The sequence below is a fragment of the Eschrichtius robustus genome, chromosome X (assembly GCF_028021215.1).
Source record: "Eschrichtius robustus isolate mEscRob2 chromosome X, mEscRob2.pri, whole genome shotgun sequence".
NCBI lineage: Eukaryota > Metazoa > Chordata > Mammalia > Artiodactyla > Eschrichtiidae > Eschrichtius > Eschrichtius robustus.
Genome location: NC_090845.1, coordinates 131,269,437 through 131,291,683, shown reverse-complemented (window position 1 = coordinate 131,291,683; position 22,247 = coordinate 131,269,437). Strand labels below are relative to the sequence as shown.

The window sequence follows — 22,247 nt, the reverse complement described above, 5'->3', positions numbered from 1 at the left end:
CAGTGGGGTTGCGACTTCTCTCCCTTTTCTGAAGGCTCAAGTGAAAAACATCACGGTGCTGGCAGGGCCATGCTTCCTCTGATGGCTCTGGAGGAGGGTTTTTCTTCTTTCTTCCATCTCGTGATGTCCCCAAGTGTTCCCTGGTTTATGGCTGGATTACTCCAGTCTCTGCCTTCATTTTCACATGGCTGTCTCCCCTCTGGTCATGCCTACGGCCAATTTGCCCTCTTCTTCTAAGGATACCGGTCATATGGGTTTAGGCCCAGTCTAATGACCTCATCTTTTTTTTGTTTGTTTGTTTTTAACATCTTTATTGGAGTATAATTGCTTTACATTGTTGTGTTAGTTTCTGCTGTATGACAAAATGAATACATATATATATATCCCCATATCCCCTCCCTCTTGCGTCTCCCTCCCACCCTCCCTATCCCACCCCTCTAGGTGGTCACAAAGCACCGAGCTGATCTACCTGTGCTATGCGGCTGCTTCCCACTAGCTATCTATCTTACATTTGGTAGTTTATATATGTCCATGCCACTCTCTCACTTCCTCCCAGCTTACCCTTCCCTCTCCCTGTGTCCTCAAGTCCATTCTACACGTCTGCATCTTTATTCCTGTCCTGCGCCCTAGGTTCTTCAGAACCATTTTTTTTTCTTTTTTTTTAGATTCCATATATATGTGTTAGCATACGGTATTTGTTTTTCTCTTTCTGACTTACTTCACTCTGTATGACAGACTCTAGGTCCATCCACCTCACTACAAATAACTCCATTTCGTTTCTTTTTATGGCTGAGTGATATTCCATCATATATATGTGCCACATCTTCTTTATCCATTCATCTGTCGTTGGACACTTAGGTTGCTTCCATGTCCTGGCGATTGTAAATAGTGCTGCAATGAACATTGTGGTACATGTCTCTTTCTGAATTATGGTTTTCTCAGGGTATATGCCCAGTACTGGGATTGTTGCAATGACCTCACCTTAACTCGACTACATCTGCAAAGGCCCTATTTCCCAGTAAGTTCCCTCGCAGGTACTGGGGATGAGGGTTTCAGCATATCTTTTTGGGGGCATAATTTAACCCCTAACAAATATGCCACAAGGTGTCACCTGCATATGAAGTGCCTGACCCAATGTAGGTGCTCATTGCCAAGGGGCTATTATTACTGCGTATCCAAGATCTACCTTCCCCCACGTTTTAATATTCCTGAATCTGTGTATGTCTCACGATCTACTTGGACATTGCTTGACGGATTTTTTCTTTTTCCATTTAAAATATGTTATGAAATGGATGATCTATCTCACATCTGTGTAAACATGGTATAACTTGTTCAAGAAGCCTCAGCATGTCCATGCCCTGCGAGAATGTGGTGCGGCTGCCCACAGATCATGCCTGCAGCTCCTGGAATCTTAGGAAGCAGAGATCATGATTCCGGCAGAGGTGGTGGACCCAGGGTGAGGCCTGGGAGGAAGGGCAACTGCTTGGTAGCAGGGCTCTTGGGTGTGTCGGACTCCCAAATTCATTTCCTGGGCACTTGCTGCGCACCTATGGTATACCGCGCTGCAGGGGTGCAGGCGGTAGCAGGAAGCCCAAGGGCCTCCTGAGCTGAGCCCGCAGGACACAGAGGCCCGGGAAAGCCCCCCTCCTGCTGACTGAAGGGAGGCCAGGGCAGGATGGTGTGCAGTCCATGGGGCTGGAGCAAACATTTTAGGAGGTGAAAGGATCCCAGTGTAGACCGGAGACTGTGACAAAGCAATCTAGCTCTCTGAGAAACGTATGTAGCTGCCTCACTGAGATGTCGCTCCGCAGAGGCCCAGAGCCTCCCTCTCCACCTGGGAAGGGCCTTCCTGGAGCCCCTGGTGGCAAGAGAGGTCCAGAGTGGAAGCACAGGGACATCCTGGTGGCTCTAGGCTCCCAGACACCGCCTACCCATCGGCCTTCTAACAGGAAACGGCCCGTGCTCCCTTCCTCCTGGGAAGCTTTCTCCAGGAGAGGTGCTCGCCCACCCGCTCCCGGGTCCAAGTGACAAGATTGCCAGTGGGGCCTTGAGACGCCCCTCTCTCCCTCTTGTCTCAGCAGCTGCAGTTTGCAAGTCCCGAGGGAAGCCTCCCCAACGAGGGGTGGCCCCTTCTGGGCTCTGGAGGAAGACGGGGGCAGCTGCAATCCAAGCAGAACCAAAGATCCCACTGCCTCAGTCCCTTCCACTGCACCCCAGCCCCTCCCCCAGCTCCTTGAGCCCCCAAACACAGCCCCTGTGTTCTGCCACCCCCCCTGCCAGGCTCCAACCAACTGCCAGGGAGCTTTCAGGACCAGAAAGACGGTGCACTTAGCAAGTGAAGCTAAAGTAGCCAGAAACAAGGGCCCTCTAAGGAAGCGCTGGGGGGAGGCACCTTGTAAGTGGAGTCTTGGGAACTCCAGGGACTCCAGGGATTTTCTCATTGGTGGCACTAAGGGTGTGGCCTTTCAGGAGCTCAGAGTGGAGAGTTTCAGGTCCAGAGAGGGTCAGCCTGTAGCCACAGGCTCCCGGCTGAAGAAGCTGTCAAACTGGTCCCCCAGGAACCCTGGGGTAGGCCCCCCGGCCTGGCCAGGGATTGGCTCCCAGCTGTCCCTCCCGCCAGTGGAGCGGTGGTGAAGCTGGTCTAAGTCCTCTAATTCCGTGCCCCCTCCACTCTGCTGCTGCAGTGGCCCGGGGGCGGAGCCCTGGCAGCACAGCGCGGAGAGCTGGGCCCCAGCCACTTCCTTCCCTGACCCAGTTCCTCCATGACCAGACTGTCTGAAGGCACCGGAATTCTCTCCTTTCAGGGCCCTGCTCTTCAGAAGCCCGCCCTCCACCCCATCACATTGGAGTCAATATGAATGTTGAATTGGACAATCCACCAACTGCTTTCTGGCTTATCTGGGGCTCGTGCCTTTTCAATCCAGAGCCATTCCATGCCTTTGTATGAAGATTGTTGGGAACCTCTAAGTAAGGTGGCCCTGAAATTTGGTGGCCAGTCTGGGTTAGCTAGAGATGATGAGGGTGTCATCCTGTGCATGGCTCAGGGTCCTTCCTCAATGTTCAGGCCCCTCATGGATCTGTCCACACAGGCCAGGGGAGCTTTGGGCCACTGCCCAGGGTCGTACATTGAGCAAGGGGTCTGAGGAGGGCAGCAGATGGGCAGCGGGGCCTTTTGTACTTGTTGGAGAGAGAGTAAGAGGGACACCGGGATGTTCTGATTCTTATTTCCATGGGAGCACCAGGAGAGGACATGGCTGGGCCGCCAGTAAAGTTGAGGCAGTCTAGGTTCATCCACTTCTCGAAGGTTGAGGATGGGAAGCCTTGGGTAGTCCAATTCTTCCCATATGTCCTCGTGGACAGGCCTCTATGCTCCCTTGGCAATTTGGCTTGTCAGAGCAAAACAATACATTGACAGTTGGCCGGGTCATCTCGGGTTGAGGGGGTACTGAGGGCTTGCAGAGCAGTGGGTCAGCTCTGGGACCCCCTAGGACCTCACCAAAGTAGTGCCTGCCCTTGAGGCTCTGGACCCTGAGCAGCCTGCCTGGTCTCTGTCTGTGAAGCTCTTGAAAGGGCAACAGTGTCTGTTATTCAAGTGTCTGAACTGACAAACAACCTCACTCTTAATGCCTATTTGGGGTGAGGCCACCAGTAATTAAGGTGGTGCTGGCCAGTCTGGTCACTGGCAAGTACCTCTTTTCTGCAGAGTATGGGCTGCAGGTTCGGCAGGACCCCATGTCCTACATCCTTAGTAGCTGGGCAGCTCAGGGCACATTATACAAGCTTCTCTGGGCCTCAGCTTTCTCTTCTGTATTTATATGTTCATTGGGAGCCTCCTCAGGGGTACACACCAGACTCCGCTTGGAGGATGGGCAGGGGAGCTAGACCAAAACTCTGGGACAGGGTTCTGGTGCTTCAGCAGCTAACAAACTTGATTCAGGTTACGCATCCTTAGAAACAGCTCACATAATAATACCCACTCCCCAGTGGGTTTGGGAAACCTAATTACTATTTGTGAAATGTTTGCAAGTTCACAGAAGAAAGGTGATACCATCATGGCAAACTATGACTACCATAATTGTGAACTTCTCAAGCTGCCCCCAGGGCTAAGTCCTATAAAATTGCCGTTTGTAAAATTCTGCTATTGTTACAAAATGCAGCTATTATCCATAATGATACAGACTAATGTCTAAGGTATTGCTGTGCTCATGGAAAACTCTTAAATCAGCCGAAGTGAAGGAGGTAGACCAGGCCACCTGCCGTGAGCTTGTCCTGCTCTCTAATTCCAAAAGTAAACAGACTCCTTGAGGAGGTAGGCCCCTGAAGAAGCACCAGATAGCAACAGCGTTCTCTGAGCACCTAGCGTGCACCAGGCAGTGTGTTATGCACGCTAGCTCACTGAATCTTCCCAACAAGTTTAGGAAGTAGATTTTATCGTCTCCATTTTGCAGAGGAGAAAAAATGAGGCTCAAAGATGTTGACTTGCCCACAGAAAATGAACCTGGCAGTTATAAATTGCATGGCTTAGAGTGGAGACAGAGCTGGGCCGGGTGGGAGGTGACCAGAGAGTCTGGGCAGGAGGCAAGGAGTCTCTGAACTAGGTTAGCAAAGCGAGAATGACTCCCACATTTCCAGTTTAGGCACCCCTACCCTCACCCCCGCCAACCCAGTGAACAGGTCCGCTGCCAACGGAGAGAGGCAGCCGAGGAGGGGAAGGCGGTAGGGAGGGCAGATGATTGGTGCAGGGTAGCCTGAGCTTGGGGCTGCCAGCATATCTCCACGCGCTGGCCTGGGCCTTGGGAGGGAAGTTGAGACGCAGTCACTTGACAGATTTGACAGGTGAAGGCCTGGGAGGAGATGGCCAAAATGCAACGTGTCACCCGGGGCCACCACCCCCAAGGCTCAGTTCTCGCTGGAGGAAACCTCCAGAAGGCAGCGCGGGCCAAGGTGACAGGTGTCCGCGAAGACCTCCCCGCGGGACTCGCCGGCGGCGCGCTCGCTCCCCGCAGGCCGGCGCCGAGTCAGCGACCCCGCTCAGCTCTCCGCGCGCTCTCCCGGGTTCCCGGTCCCTCCAGCCTCCGTCGCCCCCGCCGTCTCCTCCGCCGGTCGCGGAGCCGGGGGCCGAAGCCTCCGCGCACCGTGAGCCGGGAAAGCGGCCTCGCGCGCCGCTCGCGGCACTGCTCCGGCCTGCCGGGCGGGGCTCGGGGCGCATGCGCGGAGGCCTACGGAAGCCCGGAAGGAGGGGTGGGAGGTGCGGCTCAGGTTTCTCGGGGCGGCGGCGGCGGCGGGGACGACGACGACGACTGGGACACGGCTCGCGCTGGCACCATGAGCCCGCTGTAACGCGCAGGCTGCGCGGCGCGGGGGGCGGCGTGGGGAGGAGGAGGAGGACGGCGCGGTGAAGTTCTTCGCCATGAACCTGAGGGGCCTCTTCCAGGACTTCAACCCGAGGTGAGGCGCCGCCCGCACGGCTCGGGGAGGCACGGCGTCCGTGATGCTGTGGCGGGCGGCGGGGCCTGCCCGAGCCTCCCCGGAAAACCGGTCGGCCTCGGCTCCGGCCCGCTGCCTCCTCCCGCGCCCGCTGCCTTCAGCCCCCGGCCCGCCGCCCCATCTAGAACCTCCCGGCCGCGGTCCCCGCCCCGCGGGAACCCCGCGCCTCCCCGCTTGCCCGCCCTCCCTCCCTCCCTTGTCGCTGTCCCAACTTCCCTCTCTCCGCTCCATCTTCTGGCACCCGCTGCCTGCCATGCGTTCCCCGCGCCAGGGCCGGTTCACTTGACCCGACACCCCTACCCCCCACCCCAGCTGTTTCCTCCAGTTCCTCCCAGCCCTTGAGGTTTGCCTTGGACGTATGCCCATCCCTCGCTTGTGTGCTTCTTTGTGGAACTGATGTCTGAAACACTGTTGAATCCTTGGAGTCCGTGTCAGGGTATGGCAGGACCTTACATAACGCTTTTGGGGGGTAAACCTGACAATCTTCCGTACACGTTTTCTCATCAGTCTTGACTCTAAGTTGATTTGCAGGAAGCAGATATTGCTGTCTTGTTTCCCAGATGGGGACTAGCCAGTGGACCGGGAGGAAGGAACACTGGCTAAGGAATCGAGCGTCTGTCCTTGGACTTGCCCAAGTGTTCTGTAGCTCTCTTACCTCCCCAGGCTGTGAACTCCCTAAAGCAGAGACCATCTCCTGCTCAAATCTCTATTCCCCGCAGCTCCCACTGTGTCTGACACATAGTAGGCACTTACCACCAAATGTTTGTGGAACTAAACTGAACCTAAAGACCTGGATTGGAGAGCAGGCCGTATGTAGCTGGGGGATCCTCTGCTCATCTGAAAAATAAGGAGTTGGCCTAGCTGGTCTCCGAAGTCCACTGCTCTGTGAAGGGAGTGCCTAGCTCCCTTATTTGCTGGTGGAAGGCACGCACTCAATAAACCTTTCCTGTGCCAGGTCCCATGCCGGCTGCTTCAGCTGCTGAGAGGGCCCAGCGTGAGGGTGGAGAAGGGCAGGCCAATAGACGATTGACAGCACAGTGCGGTGTTGCGCTGTGGGAGCCCAGTGGAGGCCACCTTCCAGGCTGCTTGTGGGGGGTGTCTTGGGAGGGAGAGAGGATGAGTGCGTGTGTGTGTTGGGGGTGCAGCCTCCTTAGGGACGCTGACATTTTAAGGTACGAGCCATTGTGACTTCCTGGGTGCTCTTATTCCTCTTGGAGCACCACCGAGTTCATGTTCTGTTTAGTCTGGAGTGCCAGTGTCCGCATCGCGGTGCAGTCATTATCACTGTTGGCCTTGAAGGCGCTCTGCATAGAGGGGCTTGTTGAGAGCAGGTGGCTGAGAACCGACTGCAGCGCCTTCCTCTGCTGCTCCTAGGGGTGAGGATTGCTCTCCAGGGTAGCAGGGCTGGTGCCGGAGTCGGATAGGCCTTGTGTATCTACATTGTTTGGTGATGGTGATAAGAAAGATAAGTGAAAGCTGAATTGTTTTGTGTCCTTGGGCCACTCACTTATCTGTTTGTTTTATAGGCCGAATGAGTATAATCTCTCAGCAGGATAAAGAGGCCAAATTAATGATTGATTGTAAAGCGCTTTACAAATAGAAGGTTCCAGGACAACTTTGCAAGGTGACAGATCATTCTGAAGCCACAAACAGCTGCCTGGAGTGATGGAACTGGCTAACACTTGCTGAAACAAAGTAGTGCTGCCCAGATAACATCCTTAACCATTTTTTCCTGTAGTAGCTTCTTTCTGCCCCCGCCCCCCCCCACCGCCCCGCCCCCGGAAATTGGCACAGGAAAATGACAATTAAATACCAGGTATCTAAACAGGTTTATGGTCAACATCAACGTACTTATCAGCCCTTTAATTCTATTGGGATTGAGATGCACATCTCCCTGAAAAGTTTGAAGGTCTTTTATAGGATGCCATTTTCGTTTTCGTTTTCCTGATGCCGTGTTGAGTCGGTGGGAGAGAGCCGTGTTTCCTCGCAGTGGGGACTCCTGAGACGGTGGCCAGCTCATGTTGGCAGGTGCCAGCTCTCAGCTGGTGGTGTGTCATGTCTTGTGGGCACACCTCGTTTTCGACATTGTTCTTTAGTTTTTAGTCTTGCTCCACGCTGAGGAGGACCTTCCAGACAGCTCGAAGAGCAAACCGCGGGCTGTAGACAGGAGGAGACCTTGTGCCAGGGCCTCAAACCTTGGTGCTGCTGCCTCGCTCCCCGCCTGGAATTCAGAGCCAGTTCAACACCTCCCTCCTAGCCCAGCACCTTAGCACACACTGTTCTCTTTGCCGGGAGTGTTTCCCTCTCTCTCCTCCTCTCCTCCTTACCTTGTTAGCTTCTGTTTCTCCTTGAGATCTCAGCTCACTTGTTGCTTGCTGAGGGCAGCTTTTCTGACTTCCCCGCCCAGCGCACTGAGCCCTGTTTGTACAGTCTGTGTGGTGTGCTGTGTTCCTCCATCGTATACTCATCTGTACCCTTGTATTTGTCTGTGTGCTTGTTTGACTAATGCCTGTCTCCCCTATGAAACTCTGAGCTCCATGGGGGCAGGGCCATGACTCTGCGTGTTATGGTAGCCTGCATACCTGGAGTAGTACCTGGCTCAAAAAGTATTTGTGGGATGGATGGATGAATGAGTGAATGAACGAACGACTCACTCTCCAGAGTCACTGCCTTCCTCCTGGCCTGCGGCCTGGTTCTCTTTCCTCTCACCTTCTTCCCTCCTTCAGAATGCAGCCATTCCATTGGAGAGCTGGGAGCACCATGACGCTAAGCAGACCGTGGCTGCCTTGACTTTGTGGGTTGTGTGTGTCACAGGAATAGTCACTGTCATGGTTTGGTGGGCCCCAAGGCATGGGCCATGGCTCCAGATCTCCTTTCCAACCTTTTGATCTTGGGAGTCTGAATCCGCTACTGTATTGCCAAGGCTCTGGAAAACTACACTGACAGAGAATGATTCACAACTGTCAACACTCAGATGCACAGGACTGCCAGCTGACCCTCTGCCTACTTCCATCTGGCTCAGCACTGGTTGATCATGAGCTTCTTTTTAGTTACGTAGGTTAAGGCTTGCTGAAGCAGACACCCCGGACCCACCAAGTCCTTCCCTGAATGCCCAAGGCTTCCTAACAGCTAGGGAGCCCTATTTATTGAATAGGCAAACTCTTAGAAGTATATGGAATTGACAGACTTGGATCCTGAGGTGTTCCTGGGAGGTAGAGATCTGGGAGTAGGTGGCATTAAGCCGGCGCCCTGTCCCCACCACGGAGCCTTGGGATTTCCTGCTGCCTTGTGCAGTTGCTGGCTCAGAGAAGGCCCTTCAGCCCTGGTAGCCAGGCAGTGCTCGAAGGCTGTGAGAACTCTGCTAGGCCTTCTGAGTCAGCCGCAGTGAGCTCCAGATGGAGTGTGGTGCATCCCGCAGGTGTCCTGGACTGGGACAAAGGCTGAGGAACGCTGCTCTGGCCATTCCGTCGTGTGGGGGTGGAGTCCTGAGGTCAGTAGCATTTAGAAACTTCCATATGCTGCAACATCTAAAGCCATTCTGGAGTCTGTGTGAGTGATCTTGTGTCTTATTGGAAGTCTGGAAAAATGAATGTGATTGCGGGTAATTAACAACAGGCAGCTACCTGACCTTTAAGAGGCATTTGTAAAGTATATGTAAAGCATTACCTCATCACACATCTCCCTGGTTCCTACGGTGTGCCAGAGATGTGCCGGGCGCCCGAAGTACAAGAGTGAATGGGACGTGGTCCCTCCCCGCTCGAGCCCGGCGGAAGAAGCAGAAATGGAAACATTAAAATTCAACACAGGGCAAGGCGTTCCAGACAGAAGAACTAAAGAACCCAATGCTGCGGGAACACAAGGGGCAGAGCCACTAATTCTGTCTAGCGTGGGCAGGGAAGGTTCCACAGCTCGATTCTGAAGGGTATAGTTATAGGCTTTTGTCAGACAAGAGGGCAGGAAAGGCATCTTAGGAGGGACAAAGTATGCAGAGGCGAGGGGTCATGGGACGGCCTGGTGTGTTAAGACAGTGCTGAAAGGTCAGTGTGGTAGGGGCATTGCGGGCAACGCCTGTCACGTGACTTAAAAATACTACACGTAGTGTTAACAATTACTGTAAATGTTTTTGACACATTACTGTTTTTTTTCTTAAAGCAGGCTCCAGATCCATCAATAGTGAGTGTATGTTGGTACTGTCAATGACCTCTTCACCACCCAAATGTCTGTTTATCTGTCATTCTGTCATCTCAAACTACCTCTAGTAAGAAAAGCTTGTTGATTATACTGAGGTTATTAATAATAGCTATGACTTCTGGGACACCTACCACGTGCCAGGCACAATATCAGTGCTCTGCACCCATTATCTTGAACCTTTGCAACAGCCCTCTGAGTTCGATGTCAGCCTTGTTTTGCAGAGTCTTAGCTTGTGACTTCCCTGAAGTCACACAGGCGGTGAGGGGCCAAGTCAGGAGTCGAACAAGTTGGTCTCCTTCTGAAACCTGTGCTCCTTCTGGTATGCATGCCCCCCTTCTGATTTAGTGACATCCCCCCACCCCAGCCGTGGCACAGGAGGTCCGATATACTGAGGAGCCTTCTATTTATGAGTTGTGATTAAGCAAAGCAAACCTTGTGTTCGAGCTTACGCATCCAAATGAGTATTATCTTTCAAAGCAGTTACTTAGGGAAAAGGTAAATATATACCTATTCCATTGCTCATACCCCTTGTTACTCATTTGAAATTTCCTTGGAAGCAAATCCTGTAAGAAAATCCATCTCATTGCTTTATAATCATATATCATTTTTTAACCAAACTAGTGCTGCCTAGTTTGATCACACATCCTATCCACTAAACTTGGCTCTGACTGACTTTTGGCCGTTTCCAAAAATCCACTCTCAGTGAAGATTTGGCACCACTGGGGGTATTCAGAAGAACGGACTGCAGGCTCTCAAGGCGATTCCAGGAGGAAAGCTCCAAAGATGGTTTGAGCAAGGAAGTGGAATTAGTGCATTGCCTCCCAGGGGGACTGTTTAAAGGAGACCCGTCTCATTTGAATGCAGAATTTCTGGTTTCAAAAATATCATTCCCGTTACTTGCTAATTACACGCATATGTTTCTTGGCTGTGAGTTCTTTGAAGGCCAGGAGGGTGAGGTGTTGGATAAATGTGCTGAGTGAGTGGATGTTGAGTACAGATCGCTGTGAGCCAGTGGGGAACTCTGTGTTGTAGGGGAGAGGCAGTGGACTGGAGGCATTTTAGGTCGTTTCCTAGGACTTTGGGAGTGAAGCTTCCCAGTATTGAGCTTGGGGTTTCTAATTGCCTTGCCTGATTATAGGCCATGCCTGTATGAGGAGACTAGAATTTAAGATGAAAGCCTTCAACTCTCGAGATAGGTTCTTTATAACTGACGATTCGTAGTTTGTCACCTATGAACTAATAGTGAGAAAACTGATGGCTAAATGAGATTGTTATAACTTTTCTCTTTTGTAATAGTAGTAGCAGCTAAAATGGGTAAAATCCATCATTTACACAGGGCTCTCATATCCCCTTATCTTCATGAGTGGATATAGGAGCAACCCAATGAGGAGAGAGTGACCCACGCACAACCACACAGCTGGGAAACAGTTCCCACAGGCCCGGGCTCTGTCTAGTCCTCCTCAAGAGTGATTTGTTTTTATTTGGCTTTTGTACTTTCTTGTCAGGAAATGACTTTAAATTTTGTTCGTAAGGTTCTGCTCAGTGTAAGAGGTGCAGTTCCTTTAAAACGCTGGGAGAGTGTCAATTAGCAGTTTGTCAGCTGGAGCTGTTCTCTAAAGTTGTAGACAGAGAGGCGCTCACAGGGATGTGTCGCCCAGAGCATGTGTGTGTGCATGTGTGCCTGCTCCAGTTAAAGCCAGCAGCTTTCCCTGGAGAAAACTGATGGGTCTACAAAGAGTCCAGCTGTATTCTTTTGACTTGCAGAAAACAAGATAATAGAACGTTTGTACGCACAGTGTCATCTCTTTACTGGGTATATTCCCTCCCTCTCTAAATCCTTTTTTCCCTTCCGCCCAAGGTGGAGAGAGGGAATTTGAGCCTCAGGCAGAAAGCTCTGTGTACATTTCAGAGAGGATACTAGCTTTGTAGTTTGACCCATGTGACACTACTTAGTGATCTTGTACTGGCATTACAGACTCAGATGAGAGTGGGGTAAATTCACTTTTAAGGTGTAATTGGAAAAGTGAAATTAAGGAAGTAGTGGTTTGATGCCAGAATATCCATTGGAACCTCCATTTGCTGATGTGTGGAGAATTGAGCAGTCTGTTTTTATACTTGGACTCTGGTCTGAATGTTTCTTGAAAAGTAACTCATAGTAGTTTAGGCTTTTTTATTTTTATGTTTAGTTAAAAAATTTTTTTTTATATTTGGAGCTTTTTATCAGTCTTTCTTTTTTCTACAGTGATCACGGTTTATTTTATTTTATTTATTTATTTGGGCTGCACTGGGTCTTCATTGTTGCGCGCGGGCTTTCTCTAGTTGCGGCGAGTGGGGGCTACTCTTCTTTGCGGTGCGAGGGCTTCTCATTGCGGTGGCTTCTCTTGTTGCGGAGCACGGGCTCTAGGCACGTGGGCTTCAGTAGTTGCGGCTCGCGGGCTTCAGTACTTGTGGCTCGCAGGCTTCAGTACTTGTGGCTCGCGGGCTCTAGGGCGCAGGCTCAGTAGTTGTGGCGCACGGGCTTAGTTGCTCCGCGGCACATGGGATCTTCCCGGACCAGGCCTCGAACCCGTGTCCCCTGCGTTGGCAGGCGTGTTCTTAACCACTGCGCCACCAGGGAAGTCCCAGGTTAGGCAATTTTCAGTCTATTTTGTCAGTTTATTATGACTTGTGTAGAATTTCTGCCTCCAGTCTCTACCAACTACAATCTACCTTACACACTCTTCTCTACCTTCTGTCACTCTTTTGCTCAGAAAATCTTCAGCGGCCCCCTGTTGCCTAGTAATAAATTCTAAGGACTTTACCTTGGTATTCAAATCCCCCATTCTACCTTTCCCTTGTTTCCTCTGGTACCTTCTCTCCCGTCTCCCCAGCACTCCACACCCCAAGATTTACAGAGCATACTCCACGTGTTCTAGTCTCCTGGGGTACAAAAGACTGTCTCATGCGTTAAAAACTCTTATTCCCTTTGTCTGGAATTCCCTATCCCCAAACCCCACCTCCCTTCCCAGCTCTCCCAGGGAAATGAACCTTCCATGTCCCAGTTTGCCATGATATATAGTTGCTTGATCCCCCTCTGCTCCTGTTAGTCTTTGGGCATCTTCAGGGCAGAGACTGTTTCTTTCCCACACGCTCAAACAGTTTTTAAAGTTTTAAGTTAGATTTGTGTGTATTTTGTATTGGTGCCCCATGATCCTTTTTTTCCCTCTGGAAAAAATCTGTACACATGTAAAGAAAGCATATTTTTTTTTGCTTCGATAGAACCATGCTATTTTCATCTACTCTAGCGTTCATTTCCATAATTTCCTTAGGAACTTTGTCTGCTTTATCTGTCATGATTTAATAGTAGCATGTAGAAGCCCACAATGAAAATATCTCTGTATATTTGTACAAGAAATCTTGTCAGATTATTTCCATATTCTATGGTCATGTTGTTAGATTTTCATTATTTAGATTTTCTTTATTAGTTGTTTTAATGCTTTTTGTTTTGAAATCTAATTGATCAAATTACTGTCCTAGTAAACTGCTTCTCTTGTCCTTACTCAGTCATAATAAACCTGTGTCATCTCCTTTCTTGTAATTGGTTTGACTTTTGTCATTGGTTGCAACTGTGACTCTTGGCTGCAACAGATTTAGATTTTATTTTTCAATCCAGTAAGTGACCTTTCTCATTTTAGGCCTGTGATAGGCAGACTAATGACACCCCTCCCCCAAATATGCCCACATCCTAATCCTTGGAACCTGGGAATATGTTCCATTACACGGTAAAGGGAAATTAAGGTAGCAGCTGGAATTATGGTTGTTAATCGGCTGACCTGAAAACAGGGAGATTATTCTGGATTCTCCGGCTGGACCCATAATCCCAGGTCTTAAATGTAGAAGAGGGAGGCAGAAGAGGAGGTCAGAGAGAGTCAATGTGGGGAGGAGTGCTGGAGCTTTGAAACTGGAGCAGGGGGTCATGAGGCAAGCTATGAGGCAGCCTCTAGAAGCTGCTGAGACAGGGAAACATTCTCTCTTAGAGCCTCCGGAAGGATCACAGCCCTGGTGACACCTTGATTTTCGCCCAGTGAGACCATTTCAGACTTTCGACATTCAGAACTGTAAAGATACTTTGTGCTTTTTAAGCCACTGAGTTGGTGCTAATTTTGTATGGCAGCAGTAGAAAAGTAATACCAGGATACTTCATCCTCTTTATATTTTTCCAGCACCAGTATTTGAAGGAGTTATATTTTGTACTGTTATTTGTCCTCTTGTAAGTTCATCTTGTTTCCTTTATATTTTTAATTTTTCATGTAATAGACCCAGAGCTCTTAATTTCCCTTTAAATTATGTCAAAAATTATAAAATACTCACTTTTCCAACATTTAAATTTTTATTATTTCCACTACTCTTTTCTTCTATTAAATAAGAGAACTCTTTTAGGGAAGATAATGAATTTAGCTTACAGGGTTTACTCGTCTCCCCCCACTTTTTTCTTTTAAATGTCCTTTCTGTTTTCCAGTCCATTGTTTCTGGTAATGATATGTGTAGCCGAGGGCTTTGGTTGACAAATTGGTTCTGATTTTCTAGATTTTGTGATATCCCCCTTTGCTGTCAGAGAGAAAAAGTCCTCTCGGCTGGTGACTTTCTCTGTTTGTGGTGATCACTCCATTTCTATTAGCTCGTGGATCCCCCTCAAGCCCTTTTCTTCTCCGAAGTCTAGGAACGAAGTCATTCTTCTCTTGCCATTTTTCAGTGGTAGCTCTCTTTTTCTTTGTGGCAGCTTGTAAAAGCCTCCCCTTATTGGGCTTCCCTGGTGGCACAGTGGTTGAGAATCTGCCTGCCAATGCAGGGGACACGGGTTCGAGCCCTGGTCTGGGAAGATCCCGCATGCCGCAGAACAGCTGGGCCCGTGAGCCACAATTACTGAGCCTGCGCGTCTGGAGCCTGTGCTCCGCGACAGGAGAGGCTGCGACAGTGAGAGGCCCGCGCACCGCGATGAAGAGTGGCCCCCGCTTGCCACAACTAGAGAAAGCCCTCGCACAGAAACGAAGACCCAACACAGCCATAAATAAAATAAATAAATAAAATTTTTTAAAAAAGTTTAAAATTGGCTGCACCAGTTGGCAGTCACATGAGTGGCATGTGAGGATATCCATTTCTCCTCATTAAAAAAAAAAAAAGCCTCCCCTTGTTTCTGAGCATGAGTAATCATAACTAACATGTATTTAGTGCAGGGGTTGTCAGACTATTTTTCACAGACCCCCTTGGGGCCTTGAGAACTCTTCCAGGGGTCTGCGAGGTCAGAACTATTTTCATAATAATACTAAGACGTTCTCGACCTCTTTCTCTGGGTTGACATTTGCACTGTGCCGGGTAAACTGAGCACAAAGCAAGCTGGTGCCAGGAAATCGTACTTCGTACTCGTTGTCATTGGATGCTTCATAGTGTGCTTGCAGGTTAAAAAAGTCTGCTTCACTTAAGAATCTCCTTAATAAAGCAGAAAAAATGCCAGTCTCATTCAGTCTTGACCCTTGTGTACACAGCTATTTTAATATTCCGGGTGACGAAATAGGAAGGACGCCTAAAGGCCATCTGCTATACACTGAAGTGTAGTCATTGACTCAAGGGAAAGCACTCATGCGCCTGAGTTGCGAGCTGCTTTTTTCACGGAACGCCATTTTTACCTGGAAGGACAGCTAACAGACAAGATTGTGGCTGAGTGTACTAGGGTATTTGACAGATGTTTGCTGAAAAGTGCCAGTGAACCTGTTACTTCGAGGAAAACAACTGATGGTGTTTTCTGCTTTTCTTGGTTAAACTTGAGCTTTCAAGGGAAAACCCGAATTTCTGAAAAGTTGTATTCACCACCATGAGCTTGACAGCCTTCCAAAACTTAAAAGATTTCTGATGAAGTGGGTTGTGATATTAACTAATGTGATTTTTTTGTTGCTATTGTATAGTGAAATGTGTCAGTGTTTAAAGATCTTCATTACTCAGTGAACCAGTATTTTCTGGTCGACCTATATGGCGTTATAATCATGCAGGGATAAAAGATTCATTCAAAGTGCAAGAGAGACCAGTGGATTTTAAGGTAGCAGACTACAAAAGGTTCACTGAAGGAATTCCCTGGCGGTCCAGTGGTTAGGACTCGGTGCTTTCACTGCCTAGGGCCTGGGTTCATTCCCTAGTCTGGGAACTAAAATCCCGTAAGTCTCGAGGTGTGGCCAAAAAAACAAAAAAAAAGTTCCTTGATAGCGTTTCAGATTCCACATCAAGGAACTACCACTTGTTGACTTTTGGTGTCCTGTGGAAGAAAAATATCCAGTTATCTGAAAGAGCAATCAAAATACTCAGTTCTTTCCTGACGACGTATCTCTGTGATGTCAGTTTTTTTCTCCATATGCTTGAACCCAGACAACATACTTCAACAGAATGAATGCAGATATAGATATAATCTAGGTGTCTGCTATGAAGCCAGACATTTTTTAAAAATTGCAAAACTCTAAAAACAATTTCGGAAAATAGTTTCTTTTCATTAAAATTATGTTGTTTATGTTAATATGTAATGTGTTTATTATTATTTTTAATGAAGTAATAAATATCTTTTAAATGACAGTTTTAAAATCTGATACAGTAAATAGCAGTAGGTATAACCCTTATAAACAAAGCTCTTTAGAGTCCTCAGTCATTTTTAAGAATGTAAAGGAGTCCTGATGCAAAAAATTTTGAGAACCACTAATTTAATGCTTTACCTGAAGCACATTTCATATTCATTATCTTATATTCACGGCCGCCTTATGGGGTACATATTACCCTGGTTTTGTAGCGGAGAATACTGTGAAAGTATTAGTATGCTAATAAAAGGCTATATAGACACTCTAGTTAGCAATCTCTCCAAATCTGATGGCCCTCCCACCATTGTTTACACTCTTGGAGGTTTGCTTCTGAGTTGAATTTTGTGGGTCCCATCTCCTTAAAAGCTCTCTCTTTTTTTCCAGTTGAAGTTTCTTTTGTTATTTCTCATAATACAAAAGTAGTATATGTACCTTGCAGAAAAATCAGCAATCATAAGCAAGAGTGTAAAGACTGTCTGTAATCCTCTCCACTGGAGAGCATGGTTAGGCCTCAGTGTGTATCTATCCAGAAGCTTTTCCAAGAATGTTGAATTATTAGTATAAAGTGAGTATCGTATAGTACTCAATTAAAAGGACTTTGGAGTCAAATAGATCTTAGTTTGAATCTCAGCTCTGTGAGCCTCTAGCTGCTTGGACAAGTTATTTAACTTCGAAGCCTTCATTTCACATCTGTAAAATGGGAATAGTGAAAGTGCCTCCTTCGTAGGGTTGTTGTGAGGCTTAAGTGACATTACCTGACATTCCATAAATAGCCAGTAAATGTTAGCCATGGACGTTGTATATGTGTAGATAGATCAATAGATATGCCAGGTTTATTGAAGTATGTTTTACATGCAGTAAATTTTACCGTTTTTTTAGTGCACAGTCCTATGAGTTTTGATAAGCCCATTCACTTGTGTAAGCACCACCCAAAGATAGAGATATAGGAAAGTTCTATCACTGCAAAATCTTCCCTCGTGTCCTTTTGTAGTCATCCTTTCCCCCAACACAGCCACGGGTAATCACACTGATCTGTTTTCTGTATCTATACTTTTGCCTTTTCCACAATGTCAAATAAGTGGAGACATACAGTGTGTTGTGTTTTCAGTCTGAGTTATTTTACTTAGCATAGTGCATTTGAGGTTATCCATGTTGTTGCTTGCATCCCTAGTTTGTTCCTTTTTCCTGCTGATTAGTATTCCATTTGAATAGACATACCTCAGTTGGTTTAACCATTCACCAGTTTTTGGACATTTGGGTTGTTTCCAGTGGCTATTATAAATAAAGCTGCTTTGAACATTTGAACACAAGTCTTCATGTGGACATATGTTTTCCTTTTTCTTAAGTAAATACCTAGGTATGGGATTGCTGGGCTGTAGAGTAAGGGTATACTTAACTTTATGAGAAACTACCAAAGTGCTTTCTAAAGTGGCTACACTGCATTCCTACCAGCGATATATGAGGGTTCCATTTGCTCTACCTCCTTAGCAACGATTGTCATACGCTGTGAGGTTAAGAGTCTAGGTTCATTTTTCCCATCTATCCAGTTGTTTCAGCACCATTTACAGAAGCCCAGTTCCTTCTCTATTGAATTGCCTTGGCACCTTTGGCTATGTATGTATAGGTATGTTTTTGGACTCTATTCTGTTCTCTGTGTCTCTCCTGATGCTAATCCTACATTGTCTTGATTATTGTAGCTCTATAGTAAGCCATGAAAACATGCAGTATAAGCACGTGGTATAGTTTCTCCAACTTTGTTCTTTCTCACAATTGTTCTGCCCATTTGAGGTCTTTTGCATTTTCATATAATTTTTAGAACCAGTATGTCAATTTCTGCAGAAGAGGCTGCTTGGATTTTCATTGGCATTGCATTGAATCTTTTTTTTTCTATATATTTATAGCAGCCTTATTCATAGTTGCCAAAACTTGGAAGCAACCAAGATGTCCCTCAATGGGTGAATGGATAAATAAACTGTGGTTTATTATTTATTCCAGTGGAATCTTGTTTAACACTAAAAGGAAATGAGCTATCAAGCCATGAAGAGACTTGGTGGAACTTTAAATGCATACAGGTATACCTCGTTTTATTGCGCTTTACTTTATTGTGCCTTGCTTTATTGTGTGTGTTTTTTCTTCCAGTTTTATTGAAATATAGGTGACATACAGCACTGTGTAAGTTTAGACACAGCATAATGATTTGACTTACATACATCATGAAATTATTACCACAGTTAAGTTTAGTGAACATTAATCATCTCATATAGATACAAAATAAAAGAAAAAGAAAAAATATATTTTTCATTGCGGTGAGAACTCTTAGGATGTACTCTCTTAACAACTTTCATGTGTAACATACGGCAGTGTTAATTACATTTATCATGTTGTAAAATACTTTTCTAATACTTATTTATCTTATAACAGGAAGTTTCTACCTTTTGACTGCCTTCATCCAATTCCCCCTCCCCTAACCCCGACCTCCGGTAACCACAAATCTAATCTCTTTTTCTATTGGTTTGTGTGTTTTTGAGGTATAATTGACCTACAACATTATGTTAGTTCCTGGTGTACAACATAGTGATTCTATATTTCTATACATTCTTAAATGATCACCACAATAAGTCTAGTTACCATCTGTCACTATTTAAAGATATTATATTATTTTTGACTATATTCCCCACACTGTACATTTCATACCCATGACTCATTTATTTTGTAGCTGGAAGTTGTGCTTCTTAATCTCCCTCACTTATTTCTCTCCTCCCTTCCTCTCCTCCCCTCTGGCAACCACCTGTTTATTCTCTGTATCTATGACTCTGTTTTGTTATGTTTGTTAATTTGCTTTTTTAGAGTCCACATATAAATGCAGTTATACAGTATTTGTCTTTCTCTGTCTGACTTATTTCACTTAGCATAATACCCTGTAGGTTCATCCATGTTGTCACAAATGACAAGATTTCATTCTTTTTTGTGGCTGAGTAATATTCCATTACACACACACACACACACACACACACACACTCCACATCTTTTTTAAACATTCATCTATCAATGGGCACTTAGGGTGCCTCTATATCTTAGCTACTGTAAATAAGGCTGCAGTGAACATAGGGGTACATATATCTTTTTGAATTAGTGTTTTTGTTTTCTTCAGATAAATCCCCAGGAGTGGAATTGGTGGATCACATGGTAGTTCTATTTTTCATTTTTTGAGGAACCTCTATACCATTTTCCATAGTGGTTGCACCAATTTATGTTCCTGCCAACAGTGCACAGGGGTTCCCTTTTCTTCACATCCTCACCAACACTTGTTATCTGTTGTCTTTTTTTTTTTATAATAGCCATTCTGACAGTGTAAGATGTTATCAAACTAGACTACTTTCTCATACCATATACAGAAATGATTAAAGACTTAAATGGATTAAAGACTTAAATGTAAGACCTGAAACCATAAAAATCCTAGAAGAAGACGTAGGCAGTATGCTCTTTGACATCAGTCTTAGCAATATTTTTTTGGATATGTCTCCTCAGGCAGGAGAAACAAAAGCAAAAATGGGACTACATGCATTGAATCTTTTGAATAATCTGATGAGTATGGTAGGCTAAATAATGTCCCTCAAAGATACCTACTTCCTAATCCATGGAACCTGTGTATATTACCTTCTGTGGCAAAAAGGTGAATATTATCTTATATGGCAAAAGATGTGATTAAGTTAAAGATCTTGAGATGGGGAGAGTATTCTGGATTATCCAGGCAGGCCCTAAATACATTCATGGGTTTCCATATAAGAGGGAGGCAGAAGGAGATACTATTAGGAGGAGAAGGCCATGCAATTGAGGCAGAGAAAGAGATTTGAAGATGCTGCCCTTCTGATTTTGATGATGGAGGAAGGGGCCCAAAGTAGTGCAAGGAATGCAGCTCTAGAAACTTGAAAAGGCAAGGAATGGATTCTCTCCTAGTCTCTGGAGACATGGCCCTGCTGACACCTTAGTTTTAATGTAGTGAACCCCATTGTGGACCTTTAGCCTGCAGAACTATAAGAGAATAAATGTGTATTGTTTTAAACCATCAAGTTCATGGTAAATTGTTATAGCAACCATAGGAAACTAATAGAGGATGTAAATTTTAACAATATTGAATTTTTTAATCTATAAAAATGGTGTGTCTCTCCATTTATTTAGATCTTTAATTTTTTGGTAGTGTTAGGTTTCAGAGTATGTCTTGCACATATTTTGTTAAATTTATCTCTAAGTATTTCATATTTTGATACTGTTGTCAGTGGTAGTTTTTCATGAACTTTTTTTTTTCTTTTAATTTATTTAATTTATTTATTTATGGCTGTGTTGGGTCTTCGTTTCTGTGTGAGGGCTTTCTCTAGTTGTGGCAAGTGGGGGCCACTCTTCATCGCGGTGTGCGGGCCTCTCATTATTGCGGCCTCTCTTGTTGCGGAGCACAGGCTCCAGACGCGCAGGCTCAGTAGTTGTGGCTCACGGGCCTAGTTGCTCCGTGGCATGGGGGATCTTCCCAGACCAGGGCTCGAACCCGTGTGTCCCCTGCACTGGCAGGCAGATTCTCAACCACTGTGCCACCAGGGAAGCCCTCATAAACTTTTAATTTTAAATATTATTAGGTTTATAGGAAAGTTGCAGTAAATGATAGTATTTTTTTAAAAAAAGTGTCCATTTTCTCATTGCTAGCATATAGAAATGCAGTACACTTTTTCGTATATTTACTTTGTATCCTGCAACTTTTGCTAAATTCACTTATTAGATTTAGTAGCTTCTTTGGTAGAGTACTTAAGATTTTCTACATAGACATCATGTTGTCTGCAAATAACAGATTTACTCCTTCCTTTTGAATCTTTATCCCTTTTATTTCTTTTTCTTGTATTATATTTGTGGCTAGGACCTCCAGTACAGTGTTGAATAGATGTACTGAAGTGGACATACTTGCCTGGTTTCCAATCTTAGGGGGAAGGTATTTAGTCTTTAACCATTAAGCATTTTTAACTAGGTTTTTTTTCTAGATACCCTTCTAGCCCTAATTAGTTTAGAGCTTTTTATCTTGAGTGAGTAGTGAATTATGTCAGATGTTTTTTCTGGAACTATTGAATAATCATATGGCTTCTCTTTTTCATTCTATTAATACAGTGAGTTACATTAATTGATTTCCAATGTTAAGTGAAACTTGCAATCCTGGCTAAAGCACAGTTAATCATAATGTAATATCAAACCACACTTAATCATAATGTAATATCCTTTTTATATATTGCTGGATTCAATATCCTGTTTTTTAGGGGTTTTGCATCTGTCTTCATGAAGGATACTGGTATGTAGTTTTCTTTCTTGGTCAGGTTTGGGTATCAGGGTAATGCTGGCTTCATAAAATACACTGGGAAATGTTCCCCTCTCATCTTTTTCTGCAAGAGTTTGTGAAAAATTGGTACTATTTCTTCCTTATGTGTTTGGTAGATTTTGTCTGGCCCTGACATTTTCTTTGTGAGAAGGAGTCCAACTGCAATTTCAGTTTTTTAAATAGATATAGGAATATGAATATTTCTTCTTGTGTGAACTTTAATAATGTCTTTATTTCAAGAAATTTATGTGCATAAAGTTGTTCATAATATCCACTTCTAATCCCTGTAATGTTTGTAGGATTTGTAGTGATGTCCCTGCTTTCATTCTTTGTATTGGTAATTTGTGTCTACTGTTTTTTTCCTGATAACTCTAGGTATAGGTTTACCAATTTTCTTGATCTTTTCAGAGAACCAGCTTTTAGTTTCATTGATTTCTTTTTTTTTATGTGGACCGTTTTTACAGTCTTTATTGAATTTGTTACAATATTGTTTGTTTTATGTTTTGGCTTTTTGGCCGCAAGGCATATGGGATCTTAGCTCCCTGACCAGGGATCGAACCTGCACCCCCTGCACTGGAAGGCGACGTTTTAATCACTGGACCACTAGGGAAGTCCCTAGTTTC

At 45.8% G+C, this 22,247-nt stretch overlaps 1 protein-coding gene across 2 annotated transcripts in view; it reads left to right on the top strand.

Moving 5' to 3' along the window:
- The first annotated feature begins 5,280 nt into the window (after positions 1–5,280).
- TMEM185A (transmembrane protein 185A) overlaps positions 5,281–22,247 on the top strand; it is a 35,168-nt gene continuing 18,201 nt past the window's right edge. The window contains exons 1-2 of one of the 2 annotated variants that reach the window (XM_068533849.1): positions 5,281–5,448; positions 18,267–18,343. In XM_068533849.1, coding sequence (XP_068389950.1) covers positions 18,294–18,343 — 50 coding nt within the window. In that variant the 5' untranslated portion in view covers positions 5,281–5,448; positions 18,267–18,293. The remainder of the gene's footprint in view (positions 5,449–18,266; positions 18,344–22,247) is intronic. The other variant, XM_068533850.1, reaches the window with a different exon arrangement.